The sequence below is a fragment of the Teleopsis dalmanni genome, chromosome 2 (genome assembly GCF_002237135.1).
Source record: "Teleopsis dalmanni isolate 2A chromosome 2, ASM223713v2, whole genome shotgun sequence".
In the NCBI taxonomy this organism is placed as follows: domain Eukaryota; kingdom Metazoa; phylum Arthropoda; class Insecta; order Diptera; family Diopsidae; genus Teleopsis; species Teleopsis dalmanni.
Window position 1 is genome coordinate 83,643,469 of NC_051847.1, and position 18,540 is coordinate 83,662,008.

At 31.8% G+C, this 18,540-nt stretch overlaps 2 protein-coding genes across 2 annotated transcripts in view; both read right to left on the reverse strand.

Annotated features, from left to right (window-relative positions):
* LOC119674945 (histidine decarboxylase-like) overlaps window positions 1-1,425 on the reverse strand; it is a 2,717-nt gene extending 1,292 nt beyond the window's left edge. Inside the window, exon 1 of the mRNA XM_038086102.1 lies at window positions 1,400-1,425. Coding sequence (XP_037942030.1) covers window positions 1,400-1,425 — 26 coding nt within the window. The remainder of the gene's footprint in view (window positions 1-1,399) is intronic.
* A 9,105-nt stretch (window positions 1,426-10,530) lies between these two features.
* On the reverse strand, window positions 10,531-17,985 carry LOC119685569. Its single transcript, XM_038099887.1, has 2 exons — window positions 11,396-17,985; window positions 10,531-10,805 (listed from the first exon to the last, which is right to left on the reverse strand). The coding sequence occupies exons 1-2, from the start codon at window positions 17,910-17,912 to the stop codon at window positions 10,570-10,572; spliced, it is 6,753 nt and encodes a 2,250-aa protein (XP_037955815.1). The 5' UTR covers window positions 17,913-17,985; the 3' UTR covers window positions 10,531-10,569.
* Window positions 17,986-18,540: the final 555 nt, after the last annotated feature.

Below are 18,540 nucleotides of genomic sequence, written 5' to 3' on the forward strand. Positions count from 1 at the left end.
TTATAGGCGCTTTCCGGTATGGCTTTGAGTTCCCTCTGCGAATTCTGTTTTACGTCTTCTATGGATTCAAAACGCGTTCCTCTGAGTGGTAATTTGAGGTTGGGAAACAGGAAAAAGTCACACGGTGCAAGATCAGGTGAATACGGTGGCTGTTCGATGGTATTTATTGAATGTTTGGCCTTAAAATCGTTGATAATGTTGAACAAATTGAGGTGAATCGGAACAAGCCGGGCGTTGACACGTCGCATACACAAATTGTCCACCAAAATCAAACGAGCCATCTCACGACCGATGCCTAGCTCTCGTGCTATCTCTCTAACACTCACATGAGGATTTTTGAACACGATTTCCTTTGCCTTTTCAATGTTTTCGTCGGTGGTAGAGGTCGAAGGTCGTCCAGAACGCGGCATGTCTTCGACGGTCGTACGACAGTCCTGAAAGGCTTTGTACCACTCATAAACTTGAGTTTTCGATAAAACTGATTCCCCATAAGCCTTTTGTAGCATTCGCAACGATTCTGCACACGAAATTTCGTTCGAAAAACAAAATTTGATGCAAACTCTTTGTTCAATATTTTTTTCCATTGTTTTTTTCGCAACGCACTACTGAGGTGAACTGGTTTCAACAGCTGCCGTAAACGAACTGTCCGACAGATCGCGCTCATTTTTGGCATAGTAATTAAGGACAGTGCTGACAAACTACATAAACTTAAAATATCGAAAAATATACAGCGCGCGAATTTTAAATGAGAATTTCCGAAAGCTTTTCGGTCACAATGTATTTGTAAATGAAGATAATATAGTTGGCAACCTGTAATGTAGTGTAAAATACTTAAATATATTACAGACTAAAAATTTCCATCCGTTATTTAAATAAAGGGTTCTAATAAGCTTCCTTTTTGAAAAGTTAGCAGTTTATTTAAATATTGTTGATCAATATGAAAGGATCATTATGAAATAAGTTTGTTTAAGAGTAGCTTTAAATTATGGATTATATATAAGTTATAGATTCATAATATATATAGCTCAATATTTGCGAAGGAATACCATATATTACTTCGACTATGGAAATATTCAAATAAATCGAATCTATATTTTATAAATAAATATCTATGAAGTAATATTTCTAAATATATACAGACGAGTACAAATTGTTGGCAGTTATAATACCTGTGTTGATGCGTTTAATTTATATCTAAAAATTATATCACAAACGATTATAAATTTATCATCATTTTGTTCATTAAAAATATTTTTTTGATAGTTTCCACCAATGAAAAGTGTGAAAAGCTGCTAAAATAAATTTCAAATAGACAAGTAAGAGTAAATTTTTGATAGATTATTCCATCGCTAGTCCGGTGATCAGTGTATTAAAATAACTTTATGGAAAAATGTAATACCGTACGTGGGCGCCGAAATTGCACATTGTACGTGTAGTTAAGCTGATTTCTTTCAAAAATTAATAAAATTATAAGGAAAATTCAATGAAAACACGTCATCTAATATAATTAGAATATGTTTATAATTTGACTAAAGTACGTGGAATTTATTAAGAATAAGTATGCTCGTCTGCGTTCGAGCACATTAAACTTATCGTTGAAGAAGAAGCCTGGAAACGATAATAATTTTCGCAAATGCAATCGATTCAATAAATTCTACTGTTTTCTATCTATGCTCTTAAGTTAATTTATGTTTATTTTTAATTTGGCATTATAAATATATTCATTTACAGTTTCCGATCAACTCAAGAAAAACAAAAACAAAAACAAAAATCTTCGCTAAAAATAGTAACAAATAAATTTAAACAAATAACAGAATTATTTTTTTAAAAAAATCAAAATTCAAAAAAGAAACTGTGTGCGGGCTGAGTACAACCGATATACGCGGTTTTATTAATATACATTTATGTTTTATGTTTCATATAAAACAGTTTATGTATATTGAAACATAAATTAGCAGCTATAAAATTATTCCGGATTCAATGGAAATATTAAGCGAACTGAAAGAAAGTCTTTATTTTTCTTAAAAAAAATTTTAACCAATAGAGATAAATTGATTAATATAAAATTTAGTAGTATTTGGGTTTACTATATAGATAATAGAAGACCCTATTCCCTCTACAATATCTTTATAGATTTTGATGAAAATGAAATGAGAATTATTTAACAAATTTGATCATTTTCAATGGAACCTTGAGAATCATCGGATTACCTGTGCCCGTTGGTGCCTTTGCCTTGAATTTGGGTGTTATCATTATTGCTGCAGGCGCTGCTTCTGTAAAATATATATTTTTTCTATCAAATTAGTCTGCCAATTTACTAGACAACACACTTCATCAATTTTTTCTTTTTCACTTATTATTTTGTGTATTTCCTGCACTTATTTACGATTTTTAAGATTTTTAAGATTTTTACGATTTTTACGATTTTCATATAAACTAATTTGTTTGAATTTCTGTCTCAGTGTGTATTCGATATGTAAAATGATTGAAAATTTTATATTACATCACTTATTTATATGGAATTTTAATTTAAATGATTTGTAAACACAATTTACACGTTGGAAAAAATAATAAAAATTTTTAAAAGAAATATTTTTTGGGAATATGAAAACTCAGCACATAAACACACAACTTCGACTAACCCTGTCCCATTTTCCGCAGTTGAAAATTTGGCACTCTGTACGCCTCTGCGTCCGACGCTCTACTTTGAAAAATAAATTTTCAATTTTAATTTTTTCTAAATTGTAAAATTTTTGGTCGAAATAACAAAATGAGAACAAACATTTCTTCTTCTTGGTCTTTTACTTTTACTCGTAACTAAACAACAAATTGAGCACGAAATGAGATGGACGGACCTCCAATGAAAGACGCCAAAATGATTTTGTAAACAATATTTCTGTTGCTCAGTAATAAAAACAAAAATCTTATAATTTTAGACCATAGACCACAGCATACAGAGGAAACATAAAGAGAATTCACTAGATTAACCGAACAGAATTAGTTCTTCTTATATACACTCGTACACTACTCAATTTTTATGAATGATTAAATAATATTAATATAATTATAAACTTATCTGTATACACAACTGTGTTGGTATTCCGTAGATTCTCGTTCCTCTGAACTTTCTATTACCGCGCTATCTTTCAACACTTTGACTTTAACATTGATCACACCAGGGATCGTAACAAGTTTATTATTTTTAAATGATTAAACTGAGAATAAAACGTTCATTAGCCATTATTCAGAAATCTGCAGAAAACCCGAAATACATATATACTCGATTTTAACCTTCAATTAATAATGAATGGTAACTTACTAATATAATAATTTTTTAATATAGTATCGTTCGCCAAAAATTCAATTAATTAAAAATATAAAAAAATATTTTGTTGTTGCAATTCTACTACTGTTCGATAAAAACCGCTTTATTGAAACAACAGTTTATATTAAAAATTTAGTTTTAAAATTTAGTGTCAAAATGGACGTTGTACATCAATTTATACATTTGAATAAACATCAAATTAATATATTATGTAGAGTTCTGTCGAATCGAGTTTTTGTAAAAATCCTTAAAATTTCTACTTGTTATGAAGGATATGTTACTTAGGTCCTATAATAGTTTCAATTTATCCTAATTAGATAAAATGAAATGATTGCTGTAAAATCGTTGGAATTTTTATGTTCTTGTTGAAATTAATCAAATTTCACACTGTTGTGTAAAATTTATTTAACTAGATCTAGATTTAACATTTAATATGAATAAATATTTATTGGCAAATCAAAGAGTCTAACAAAGAAGTTCTCAATAAAATTTCATATACCTATAACTCTATAAAAAATGACATAAGATGATTGAGGTACATAAATGGCCCAACTAACAACCTATACTGTGCTCAAATGCGACTACCAATTCAATTAATTACACAACATGAATCTTACAGAAGAGTTGAGTTATTCGATTCTACAGGAGAATAGGAGTCCATCGATCTTAAGTGACAAGTCTATAGAACATGAGTTCGACTACCCATATTGTGTGGTAGTTACTGCTGGGTCAAAAAATTCGAGGTGTTATTGGGGATATGATATATTCAACTAAATATCTTCAAAAGCAAGAAATTAAACTCTGTTCTCTTTCAATAGTTCATACTGTTGTGTAGAATACACCATAATAATTTTTCTTAATCCGTTATATAAAAATGATCAAACCAAAGTTCAAAATTTTGTTCGGTTTTATTTATAAACCAAACACTTGCCTTATAATGAAACAAATACATATACAAATTATATGTATATATTATATCTAACATACACTTTATATATTTTAGATTATATCCTATACTTCAGTAACTTCTCTCTAAAGTTTCAGGCAAAGCGATTTAAAGGAATTCTCAGAAACTAAAATCCAAATATGTTTAATATCTGAATAAATTCACTGTAAGAATTATAGTAAGATCAATGTAGAATATATATAAAACAGCGAGAAAATAATAAAATAGCATCTTAGACCAACCAAAATAAACCAACCAGAATCTTATGTCTCTATACAGCTTTGATCGTCATATGAAAATAATCATACCTACTTTTATAACATAACGATGCTCACAAACTACAGACAAAGTGTCTCTGATTTTATTCACCCAAATTTCATATAATTTTAATGAACTGTCTACCTTACTGACATATGCCGTTGCCAATAGAAGACTTCTCTACAAATACTTATTCTTAAAAATTGCAGTTTAACTTCGAATGTATCTTGCATTTCAAAATCATATGATTGTTGAAATATAAAGTGAAAGAAGTGGTATATATGATAAATATATAAAATATTATTATATTATAGTTGGTGTTTCTATTACTTGACGGTTTAAAATTATTTACAAATAATAAAATCCATAATATATATTTTTAAAAACCATTGATATTAATACTGGAAACAACACTCAAAATAAAAATATAATTAAATGCAAATGAAATGTAGTGACTCTCTTCTTCATTAAACCATTCAAGTACAGCTTATTTTATAGTAAAAAATCTGGAATAATATTAATATAGAAATTTGTGTAAGATATGTTTGGAAATACAAAATATAAATGCAGAGTTTGTTGCTACATCAAAACGAAATAATAATGTATATTATTAACATTTAATTTTCTTGATATTAATAAAACTTTTTAGTTATATTACTTTATCTCTGAATATTAATTTCTTTGTAATAGTTGCTGTTTCATTCCTAAGTTAAAGTAATCCCAACGCAATTGATCATTAATTTCTAGAAATTTTGTTCAAAAAACTGTTTGTTTTAAGAATTAATATTAAACAAATAATCCCAGTTTCAATGTCTATTACATTAAAATAATCTTTATAAATAAATATGTATAACGGTGACATGTGAAAATATGGTAAAACGTTTAATCAAAAGATATATATTTAATATTTTTTAACTTATCAAATTCTTGTTTATAAGTTTCTAATATAATTACATACCAACCACAGTATTACCCTGTATAATTAACCTTGAAATGATGTATTTTCAATCAATTTTATACAAAACGTCGTAGCATACTTTTTGGCGTACATTAATTTAATTTATAAATGATGTCCAGTTCTTATTTTTAAACATTTTTTGTAATTATAAAAAGATTTATATACAAATTATACACAGATACATAAAATATTAAAATTCACAACTAATTTTTACGTAGAAGTAGGAAGTGAAATAGCAATGCAAATGTATGTCACATAAGTTTATAAGAATATAATTTTTATAATATTAATCACATAGACACATGTTGTTATTGTCTGTTAGTTAAGGTAGAGTTTACAAGAAGGGGAATATATATATATATATATTTACATTAATAATGTTAAACAAATAAATTCGTGTAGTAAAACCGTTCACAGGTAAGAGGCAATAGTGTGAATAAAAATCTTTTGGAATTTCTTTAATATTAAAGTTCGATTGATGGCTTCGTTGAAAGATATGTTTAAATAAAAGCACTTGTGATTGCTTAGCTGAGGACTTGAGGGAACTGAGTTATATAACACAAAGACTCATTAGCACAAGTAACAGGGTAAAATAATCGAAAAGGTTTTAACACAATTTGGATGATCAATCGCTAAACAACAATCCAATTAAATGACGAATAAAAAAAAACTGTCAGCTTGTAGTGTTGTTTAGTTGAGATTGAGTGCATCCACTCACCACCCACCATCTGCAAAAAGAAAGCCTTTTGCCAACTTGAGTTCCTTATCGATTTCCTTTAATAGATCGCTTTCAGACCAACTGCGACGATTTGGGGGTAGAAGAAATCGTGTTTTTTTACGTTGCTTTACATTATAAGGATTGGGTATAGATGTTGCAGCAGTAGGAATCATTGTTGCATTCTCGACGCCTTTTCTGCGTTGCAATTGGTGTTTAGTGGTAGGACGAGGCATTGCTAGATCTGTCTTGTAATTCGATTTTTGTACAAATTTCGTATATTCTCGAGATTTAGAGTTACAATACTTATGTTGAGTTTGTTCTATTGTTGAATATATAGAAATACAAGAAATTATAATTAACGCAATGAATCATTAATGAAAACAAAAGTATAATGCTAAGAACGGACAAGTTTTCGATAAATATTGCAACCGAATTTAAATCATTAGTAACAATTTATAGGTATTACTGAAATGATCAGGGTCCTGTTTGAAATACTTAATGTTTCAATAAAAACTTCAAAAAAATGTTGGTTGTTTTCAATATATTCAGGTAATAAGGATATAATTTTGTAATGCATGCAAAATCAAATAACAATTTGATACTATAGTTCATATTAATTTCGTTATGCTTACATTTTAGTTAAATAATTTTACTCTTGTTATGATAAAAAGTAGTGGGTTTTATTAATGATAATAATCACTAATATATTTTTTTATCAGTTTTTTTGTTGTTTTATTACAGTTAATTAAAGTTTCCATTTATATCTCTAATTACTTAAATAATCTTCTCTGATCATCGTAGCAAATTTATTAATACTATGTGTTCCATTAGCTAAATTGGTTACGATTATTTAACAATCGTTAATATATAAAGTAATATACAATAATATAATAAGTTATAAATATAATAAAAATTGAAGAGTTTCAATTTATTCTTAAACGATAATATAATTAATAATATAAGTAAGATTATAATTTATTTAATAACTGATTATATTTATACAATCATATGATGATAATGTTAAACAAATCTTAGAAGGCAAAAAATTTATATAATTTTTCATATAATTCATATATAATGTACATGTGTAGGTATATCGAATATAGGTTCGAAATGATTTTAGTTCAAAAGCTTACATTTTTCATGCATTTATTAAAATTTCTTTATATATTTTGGAGTATTCAAATGGGTATTGTTTTTAAATTACAATTCCAAATACTATTGTCTTCTGTGTGAATTTTTGTTAAAATTAATTGTTAACAGCAGTAGATAATATATCATTGTAATGTAGCAATATGTAACCTAAAAACCTAATTTTAAATAAAGAAAATAAAAAATACCAATCGATACTCTTTCTTTGAATCGTATTTCTATATCTCTTAAATCAACAATTTAAATCATTTGATTATATATTAAAATGGTTGCATCTAGTGGTTTTGATATAACTTAAGCTGTTCATTTTTATACAGTATTTAAGCATAATAATGCATTGCTTCCTGATTATTGGTAATAATTACAATTCAAAGAGGTATCATTAGCTAGCTAATAACTACCATCAGCGGGAAGCCAGTAAAACGACCGGTTAGCAACTGTATTTTGTGATATGCACATCATATAATTAATTCATCGTTAAATCAAAAATATTAGTTATTATTGCTGCATTTATGAATAGACAATAATTTTAAATGAAAAAACGTTAGTGCTCTTCAATCTAGATATATTAATAGCAATTTTGATCAAAATATATGAATCTAAACTTATATTTTTCGTTCAATCGGCGTTCTCTCCAGTTCTACTTTCTGCTTAGAATAGAACTGTTTGTAAGGATACGTATCCTAGTGTTTCAAAAAAAGGGTTAACTATTTCAATGTTCTGATTTGGCAGCTTTATTTTAGTGACTTATGTCAAACAGAGCTAGCTAGCATCTAAGATATCACGCATTTAGTAAAAGCTTTGCCATTAAACAATGTGTATCGTTTAACAACCGCTAAGTATATTTAAATTGTGATAACTCACTAAATACAAAAGTGTCGATTTTTCGCAATCCAGTTTTGATGAGTGATGAGGCTCATTTTGCATTTGATGGATATAGCAACAAATGAAAAAATTGAAAATAACTATAAAAAAATTATTACACTATATTACCATTGTAGAATGGAGTGGCAATTATTTTTGGAGAGGGATAGCCTATACTTACATGTTAAAGGATGATGAACTTGTGACACAAACCGTAATGATCTGGTCATTATGATTAATACAATCATATGATTATCAATATTCGAACATTTAAATCTGGAAGATATGTGGTCTCAACAGAATGGTGTCACAAGCCACACAACACTGTGAGAAATTTTCGGAAATATAATTTCGAAATGTTTTAGTGATGTGAATTGGACTTTAAGATCAAGTAATTTACCACCATTGGACTTTTCTTAAGAGTTATGTTAAGCATCGTGTTAACCCGAACAATTCTCAAACTTCCAGAGCGAACACTTTGAGTAACAACATTCATCAAGTAACGGCTAAGCTTTTGCAACGTCTTGGAAAATTACCTGATCTAGTAGTGTAACATACCCAGCGGAGAACATATGCATTATATTGTATTTCAGATCTAACAATATATTAAAATGAATTTATTTAAATATATTTAATTAAAATAAGTATATTAAAATAAATAAAACTCTTTACTTTAACTTTTGTAACTACAAAATAACTAACCCTGCACTATAAAACTTTTATAAGCACTTACTTTTTATAATATATATGAGAAATAATTTTTTCTTCCTATATGCTGTTAGTAAGTGATTTAGCTGCAATGAGCTCTTCATATCATAGTATTAGGTCTGTAGGTTATTATATTTTTCTGTGTATTTATTTCAAAAATGTGTTAATTATACTACTTATTATTAATTTAGCTTTATAATATATTTAGGCGCGATTTTATTTATTTCAGTGCATAAATGTGAAATTACATATTCATCTGATTTAAGAGTCACTCACGCATATGTATATAGCATTTTAATATTTAAAGCACTTAAAGTATATTCCGGTCACGCTCATTTTACAATAGATTTTAATAAATTCAGCTATTGTGAACAACTTTTTCTACTACATATATGTCAATATAGCTTAGTTTTTGAGATATTGGTTTTTAAGTTTAAAAATAATTATGTGAAATTTGACATGGAAGTTTTACATGCAAATCTAATATGAAAAATTTTAATTGAAATTTATCACTAAAATTTTACATGAAGCAACAAGTAGTCGTGCCATCTGTCATATGGCGTACCTGGGAGATTGGAATTGCGTTAGTATTACATATATCTTTGAGTATAAAACTCTGTGCAAAATAAACCAGGAAAGGCATTTCAAAAACAACTTAATGAAATTGTGCTCTGTTCTCAGATATTTTTAGTGATAAACATGAACAAAAGTGATTTTAAAAGTGATATTTAATAACGCGAATATTATTATATTATTATTATATCTGTTATATGTAATATCTGTAATGCTCGTATATCTGTAATATCTGTTCTCAGAAATTCATAGTAATAAATATAAATAAAAGTGATTTTGATATATTTAATAATGCGAATATTATTATAATATTATTATTATATATATTATTTTGTATTATATATAATAATATATATTAATATAATTATTATTTATAATTATAATTAATATTATTATATTATAATATTACAAAATTAATTTAATTAGTACTAGTGGTGTGCTAATAATAAATCTATTGCATTAACATTATTAATGAGGATTATTAGTGCTAGTGGTATGCTTAAACATATTATCATAATATATACTACATATATTCTAAAGTAATTTTATATACACGAACATATATTTCATTTTAGTAATAATATTATATGTATATTGATGTATTTTCTAAAATGTTTTTAAATATACGGGTATTATATAGACAAAAGTAACAAATCATGCAAATCATTCGAGGTTATAAAATATATATAATTAAATATATTATTTTTAATTGTGCTACATCACTAATTTTATTTATTTTCATTATTATTTTTTATTCTACTTTTTATTTTATTTTTTTTTGATTTTATTTTTTATTTCAACTATGAACAACAAGACGAACGAAAATAAAAACAAAACAATTTTTATTCAGATTTTTTGTTAAAAATATATTTTTATTTAACAAACAAAATTTATTGCATACATACATAAATAATTACTAGAATTATTAATTAAAATTATAATTAATGTTTGTTTGTTTAGTTTAATTAAACATTTACAATAAATCGTTTCGATATTTCGTTAATTTTTTAAAAAAGTTTTTCGTTAAATATTATTTAGTAATAGTTGTATTGTAATTAATAGATCGTTTAATTTTTATCAAAGCTACGCCAATAATTATTGAATTCTTCATAAATTCTACTCCTAAAAGGCGATGTGGCAAACATTTCGCCAAAGGATACTGGTAGCTTTGTGTAAAATGGCGATTTGGGTATTGCACTCAACAGATTTGGTATAGCTGTTGCTGTAGTTACTGTTGTTGTAGGTGATGTTATTGGTACTGATATAGGTGTTGGTGACAAGAGGTCCCTCTCATCAAAATATTCTAGGCGAGCAATGAAATAAATAAACAAATGGAAACAATATTTTAGAGTATGAAATTTATATCTCATCCACAAAAAATTGAATTATTACAGACACCATCGAATATATGTACTTGTGTTTAGTTGAGAGCGAATGTGAATGCATACGAGTATATGTATGTTGACTATATACAAACAGATACGAGTGCGAGTAAATGAGTAGATTTATAAATGAGAATGAGTATATGAGAATGTGCATAAATTAAATTTAATTATTTTTTTGTTTTCGTGTTCATTTGCATGTTTACAAATACGAAAAACTTAAACTAAAAATTTAAGCACATTTGGAAAATGAATTCGAATTTGGTTTATGCAACTTTTTTCCAAGCACTCCACACAGATAAGCCAATTAGAACCGCAGTACCCAAATAGCTACCAGCACCAAATAACACAGCTGATGTGGTGGGTGAATTTTCATTAAGTGTGGGACTAGAAAGAGTAGTAGTAGAATTGGGAGATGAAGTTATAGTATTACAATTACTAGTTACAGAAGCAGTTGAAGCGGATGCGTATAGATTTTCTTGGATAGGAGTATCATTTTGAGTGCACTCACCCTGAGCAATTGGTATATTTCTAACTGCAGCACCGCTACCTCTGCTACCACCAATAACACCTGTAGTTCCGGGTTGTCGTGATATTTTAATTGTTTTAACAACTGAGGACTTCTTTGTAGCGCTGCTCATTGCGTTATTGTTGCCTTCTTTACGATGTTCTTCCTCTTGGTGTATCTCACGTTCACCTCCATCGATTTGTTCTTTTTGATGATTAGAAAATTTGGCGAACTCAAGCAAATGTCTTGGTAAGTGATTTAGATCAGCTTCAATTTTACCATCTGAAATCTTAACTGTTGGCAGCTCTTCAGTTTCACTGACATTACCAACTCCTACTGGTTGCGATTCAGCACCACTTTCCCAGTCACTGTCAGCAGGCATTGCTAACTTAGAGCGACGTTCCTTGACACGACTGAGAAATTCTTGACTTATATCAGGTTTGGTATTGCTTAACTGTATAGGTATTTGATGACCACTGGACTCCTCATTTAATTTCGAAATTTTTATAATTTTTTGCAAACGACGTTCTTCACGCTCTGCTACCTTATTTAACCATTCCTCAGCCATTTGTTGTCGAAATACCTCATCTTCAGAGAGTGTAGGTAGTTTTGGCGCTGGGCGATAATAATCACGTTGTGGTCGTTGTGGTATCTGTGGCACTCGATTCATTTCATCCATCAAACGTCGCCGTTCAGACTGCAACCGGTCAAACTCAGTTTTTAGTTCGTCCTCTTTGGTTAGTATGTATTTAAGTTGTTGTTCTTGTATTTCACGTGGTAATGAAGCACGTCGTTGACGCATTTCTGCCTCCGGCACATGGTAATGTTGCTCAGCACGTGTTGGTGGTGTTGTAGGTGGTGCGGGTGAAACACCACGTCTTGATGTCGTGCTAATATACGTAGGATTTGGATTACGTTCTATCATAGAATGGCAACTTAAGTATTGTGGCCGAGATTTTTGTGGTACTTGATTCAACATTGGAGCATGTGTGCGCCGTACATTATATGCATTGTAACTATCATAGCTCTGTGTATTACTAGATAAGTCATTTGTAGAGACAGATAGGCGTGGTGCACGTATGGTGCGTGGCTTAGAGCGTTGGTAGCAAATTTCGACTTCCCGCGCAAATGGACGTGCTATATTTTCGGAGGAACCTAGATCACTAGCATAACGTGACCAGTCGTCATGATTATAGTTCATGCTATCTGCGCGCTGACGGTGTGGAGGCTGTATGTTGTCCGTTAAGTTAAACATGGACTCAGCTCTGCGAAAGCGTGCGTTGTCTACATAGTCATAACTGTGTTGGTCTGGTGTAATAGCTGGTTCCAATTGTATAGGTATATCGTAAACACGTTGGTCGCCACTGTATGGTGTACGTGGTGTTGAAATTGTACTGGGCGTTTCAGCTGGAGTTGATGCTTCGTACATGCGATTGTTAGAGAAAGAGTTATTGCGTTCTTCCAAATGAATGGGTATATCATAAGTGCGTGTTTGCTGCTGTTGTTGTTGCTGTTGTTGTTGGTGTGGTTGTTGTACGAAGCTTCGAAATTGACGTGACTTCATCGACTTCTCTATTTCACGTTCGAGTTCTTTCATGTGCTCGTGCCGTTGTTTCTTCCAGCTCTCCAATTCACGGCCATAAGGTGCATGCATTTGCATGCGGTTGAGATCATAAAGAGAAGCGGACTTTTCCCGTTGCACTTTTTCCGATTTGCCTGTTTCAAGTTCCATGTGCAATTGTTTTGATAGATCATCAAAGTCCTTGAATAGCTTTTCATGATCGAATAACTTTTCATGACCCCCATTTAAGGTTGCTGGTGCGGTAAATGGTGCAATTGGGTGTGTTGTTGTTTCAGCAGCTGCTTTGGCATGTTGCCGAAATACATCATAAGTACTACTGCTGCTGTTGTTGTTATCGCTAGTGTTGTAGTTGCTTTCGTTTTGTTGTCTATTTTTAAGAATTTCTCTACGCTCTTGCTCACCGCTTGTTGATTGTGTGGTTGATGAGTTAAGTATATGTGCTGGTTTCGCAGTTGTTGTTGTATCTGTAGAGTTTTTGGTATTTAAATTTAATTCTGACATAATTTCGATATTATGAGTATCTGCAGTTTTGTTTTTGTGTTCGTCATTTCTGTTGTCTTTTATACCAATATTTCTAATATCTTCACTAGCGCCTAAACGTGGCGGTGCATCCTGTATTATGTCATGTAATTTTGCATTTGGTCCACCATCTGTGTGAGACTCACGATTAGAGTTTGTGTAATCATAGACAACTTTACCATTTTCAATGCATTTTTTGGACTCAAATGTTGATGTTTCGATATTGGAAAATCTCTTTGGTTGTGTGCTAAGTAGCTGGGAACAGAAAGGACTTCTGTTTGAAGTCTCAATGTTGGAGAAACGTTTTTGTTCCGCATCAAAAAAGCTGCTTTGGCCCATACTAGGGAACATACTCTTAAAATCACTTTCCATACCTGCTGATGATGTGGTGTTATTACTTGTTGGAAATGGCGTTGCTGAAATTTTTGTTGCTGGAAACATATCTGCGGACGTCGTTGCGGTTGATTTCACAATGTGCTCCTTCTGTTCAGTGACTGCACCCGTGGAGGTGTTATAGGTTTGTGTGTGCGACTGTCGCTCAGTGTGTGCTTGCTTTATTTGTTGAAGTGGTTCACCCTGTTTGTGTTCTGCGCTCTTAGCCGGTTGCCTTGAGTTATTTTCAAATGATGATGTCTTTGGTTTAGTAGCGCTTTGTTTCAAATCATTAGAATCATGAATAATAGCCAACAAGCGATGTTTGTTCTCTTCTTCATCGTCATTCATATTTTTGTTTCCATTATTGCTTGTGAAAGGTGGATTTGCTAGTACCGATGCTGTTTTTGTTTTTGTTTCTGTTTCTGTTGTTGTTATAGTTTTTGTAGTGTGCTGGTTAGCATCTCTATGCGAACTTAGTAGGCTTGCGTCATGCCCCTGTCCGAACGTGTATTCGTTAGTGATTTTCTTTTGACTTTGAGCTTTTGCTGCTGTATCTGAACTTTTGATTGGTACGGGCGGTGGTGGAACGGGTGGTGGTGTTGGTGTTAAGCTTTTACGTAATTTCTTCATAACAGCCGCTGTTTCCAAAATCTGCTGCTCATTAAGTTTTTCATTGTTCATTGTTTGGACTTGTTCTGCGCTATATTCATGATAGCCACGTCTATCAATAAACTTCTGATGCGCATCTAACAAATCATCTGGTTTCTGAGTTTCAATCGTTTTCGTTTGCTGTTCACTTATGTAGGAGCGTTGTGAAGGCGATAGGCAAACCAATAGATTTGGATTTTTATCTGTAGGTAGACCGAGCCACGCATTATTTGCTTCTGTTGTCGCCATCGGTACTGATGATGATGTAGGGATACACATTCCATCATTTTGTTGGGTTGGCAACTGTTTTATTGTTACTATTCTTGTAGTGGGATTATCATTTTTGTTTATCGATAGTTGTAAGTCGTTAATGTGCGGTAAATCGGGGAGTGGATATGGCATTTTGTTTGTTTTATTTGCAACGCTTACCTCACCGATATTTTGTGCAACACTAGCTAGCTCTTCTAACACTTCTTCTCCATAGGGCATAGATGCAAGCGTTTCGGCGCATAGAAAGCGTAATTTTTTAATGGGATTTTCATTACTGTCACCTTTAAAGTCAGTGCAGATTGTACCTTCGGAAGCGATATCTGAAAATGGGCTAGAAGGTAAATCGTAATCACTTTGTGGTGTTGTTAGGCCCACATTAATAGCTGTACATTGACTATTATTAGTGCTGTCTGAGTAATGCGAATCAGCTGATGCTTGTCTGCTGAGTGAGGTTAAGCTTAGCTTAGTATTTGCTGGTGTGTGTGGTAATTCGTGTGGAGTTTTTGTTGGAGTAGTTATGTGGTGTTGAATTATTGTTGTATTTTTTAAGCTATCATGCATTGTAGTTGCATTTTCATAATTGTGCAAATCACTGGGTGGAGGTGGAATTGGTGGGGGTAATTCGTCATGAGAAATTTTTTCACTTTTTTGATTTTCTAAAAATATATGTGACACTTGATTACGGTATGGTGTATCGTTTGAACTCGCGCTTGTTAGAACTGCTGAACCCGACGAACCGAAATTGTTTATTGTTTCATGCTTATTTTGCAAATATTTAAGTTCTTCTTCGTTTTGCTTTTGATTACTAATGATATCACGCACGTTATTCATTTCACTATTTTTCAAATGCAAATCATGCGACGGTAATGAGTACAACGACGACGACGAAGGCGATAAAGACGACGACAGCGACGGCGACAACGGTGATGATATTGCTACAAACGCGCTACTACTTGTACGATCCGCACGTAAACGGAAACTATCACTATTCGCGGACGACGGTAGACTTTCTGTATCTGAACTGTTAATATTCGTGTCAAAGCTTTGCACATCTTCTGATCTCTCAGAGTCACTAATTGTGTGCATTGTCTCTACGCTACCGGAAGAGAGCACAGCATTAGCAGAGCGCACGAGCTCATCTATTAATTTGTATTGTTCCTCCTCATTATCATAATTGAGTGCTTTGCTGATTATTGTCTGATTTGTTATGGACAAATTATTGCTGCTACTTTTACTGCTGTTTTCGCTTGTTGCCAATTCACTTGATATTTCTGTTGATTGATTAACAGGTGTGCTTTCGCGGCTATCTGTGGTCTCCATTGTCTCTGTTGTCTCAGCATCCTCAGCTAAATCAACCTCCTCTACAAACTTCTCAGCAGTATCATTTGTTAATTCTAATGGTTTGTTAATAATTTCTTTGGCATCTGTATCTAAATCAATATTTGAAAGTGATGGCTGAAGTGTGCCATCTTCCACATCTAAATCCATTAAATCGGACATACTGCTAGAAGCTGAATTTATGTAAACAACCTCTGCTGCTTCAGAAGCGGGTGCAAGGGTGCTCGATAAACGTGCACAGCACTCCTCAGCTGTTGGCGTTTGATCGATTAATTTTGTTTCTACTACTATGGCTATCGGTTCTTCGCGTATGGCGCCAGGCGATAGCTGTATTTTTGGCAACGTGCCATGCTTATGTTTTCGTGAAAAATCCAGATTACTTTTAGGAAACACAGCATTAGCTTTTTTCGTTTTGATAACATCGTGTGCTTGTTCATCTGTGAGTGATGCATGCATTGACATTGGTTTGTCCGAGCAATCGCTGCGTGCATCACTCATATCACTATTCTCCTCAAGTATGCTATCCAGATAGCGTGGACTAAGCAATTGAGGCAAGAAGTGATTATCTAAAGCTGCACGTTTCTGTGCACGCCTCTGTTTTGCATCGTCCTGTGTTGGAGAACTACTTACCGATTTATCTGTATCGATTTCCTCTGCAGAAATTACGCTCGATAATGGTAAAGTTTGTATTGTTAAAATTTGTGTATTACTTTCGTTGGCGTTTGTGGTAGCCTCTGTCTCAGATTCGACCTCACTGATGAGCGGTGACAATAGCTGACTGTCATTTGTATCACTTATTGAACCCGTATCACTGAGTTCCAGTATTTGTAAGTCTTTATTTATTTCCGTTGAAAATTTTTCATTTGCAACATTTTCAATTGTTTTGGGTGATTCGACTTTGTACTGTTGAACTTCCTGCTTGTGTGTAACGTTCTCGTCCGCGTCCGCGTTTGCATCTGCGTCCTCCTCCAACCTTATACGATGTATAATTACTTTTGCTTTTTGCTGATTACTAACTTTGGGTTGGGTTTGTTGCGTTGAGTCTGTAACGTTAACATTAACGTCAAGGTTTGGTTCCTGCACAATGCGATGAATTATGACTTTGGCTTGTTGCACTTTTGTTGTTGGACTTTTTGATGGCTCATTATTTGTGTCGCTACTGTTATTTATTGTTGCGGTATCAATTTCATTTGTATGCAACATTTTCGTATTATTTACGCCCATATTTATTGCTGTTGTGCCGTCAGTAGTTGTAGAATTTATTTTCGTTATCAAATCTTCAGAGCTTAACAAATCACTGTGCTGCGTAAATGGCTCTTCCTGAGGAATTGTGTCATTGTTGGAAACAATTGTTGCATGTGATGTGCGCGTAGCTGTAGTGCCGGCGTTTGGATGCTTATTGGTGGCGGCGGTATGGTTATTTTGCTCTACAATTGGGGAATGCCGAATTGCATCGTTGCTAGTTTTGCTCTCGTTGTGAGTTGCTGCCGTACTAGTTGATGCCTCCGTATTATTACCTACTGAAATGCATTCGTCGGCGGCCGGCTTTGAAATGTTGCCAGAAATTTGTAAATTTTCATGTAACTCCCCATGTATTGCCCCATCTTGTACATTCAGCCCATCTAATTGTTTTTGATGTTGTTGCTGGTTTTTATCTTCACATTGTTGTTGCTGTTGCTGTTGTTGTTGTTGTTGTTGTTCTTGTTGTTGTTTATTTTGATTTTGGTTGTTATGCTTGTTGCGATTTTTGCTCTTCCGATTCTTATTTTTATTACGATAATTTGGCATTTTACCGTATCACTATATATACATATACCTTAAATACGAGTATCTTCTTATTTTGTATTAAATTTTATTTAAATTGAAAACGTGAGTTTTGCGTAAATGAAAGATTTTATAAATTATTTCATAAAATTGAAACCAATTTGCTCAGTCAATCAAGAAAACAAAAATTTTTTTTATTTTGTATTAAAATAGCCGCTTCTGTGTGGGTTTCGTTCGTCACATTCTGCTCGAATGAGTGTTTCATTAAAGACTAAATCTTCTGCCATGCGGATTTACGCCGGAATCTGATGCGATGCTTCATATATATACAGATATATAAAAAGGTGACACAAATATTAAGAAAAACTACTTTAAAACAAAACAATAAAAGTTTTCAGAAAACTTGTGCATGAGAAAAAGTAGTCCATAGTACAAATGGGAAATTGGAGCAAATCGCAATTTAGAACGGAAAAACATAAGTTTTGTTACTTTCAAAAACATTTAAATAAAATTATACAATTCGAAATTTTTGTAAAAAAAATACATAAAAACTGTTGAGTACCCATCGAAATTATGAAATCATTTCAGTACATTTAACGAGCGGTATTCACGGTATTCCGTTGCTTACGTATTTGAGCTTTTGAAATATTTT

Bases quoted from the DNA above. Each gene is read 5' to 3' on its own strand.
- LOC119685569 (XM_038099887.1), bottom strand. From the start codon at position 17,912: ATGCCAAATTATCGTAATAAAAATAAGAATCGGAAGAGCAAAAATCGC. The intron at 10,806-11,395 runs GTGAGTGCACTC...TTGCTCGCCTAG, and splicing joins AAATATACCAATTGCTCAGG to AATATTTTGATGAGAGGGAC.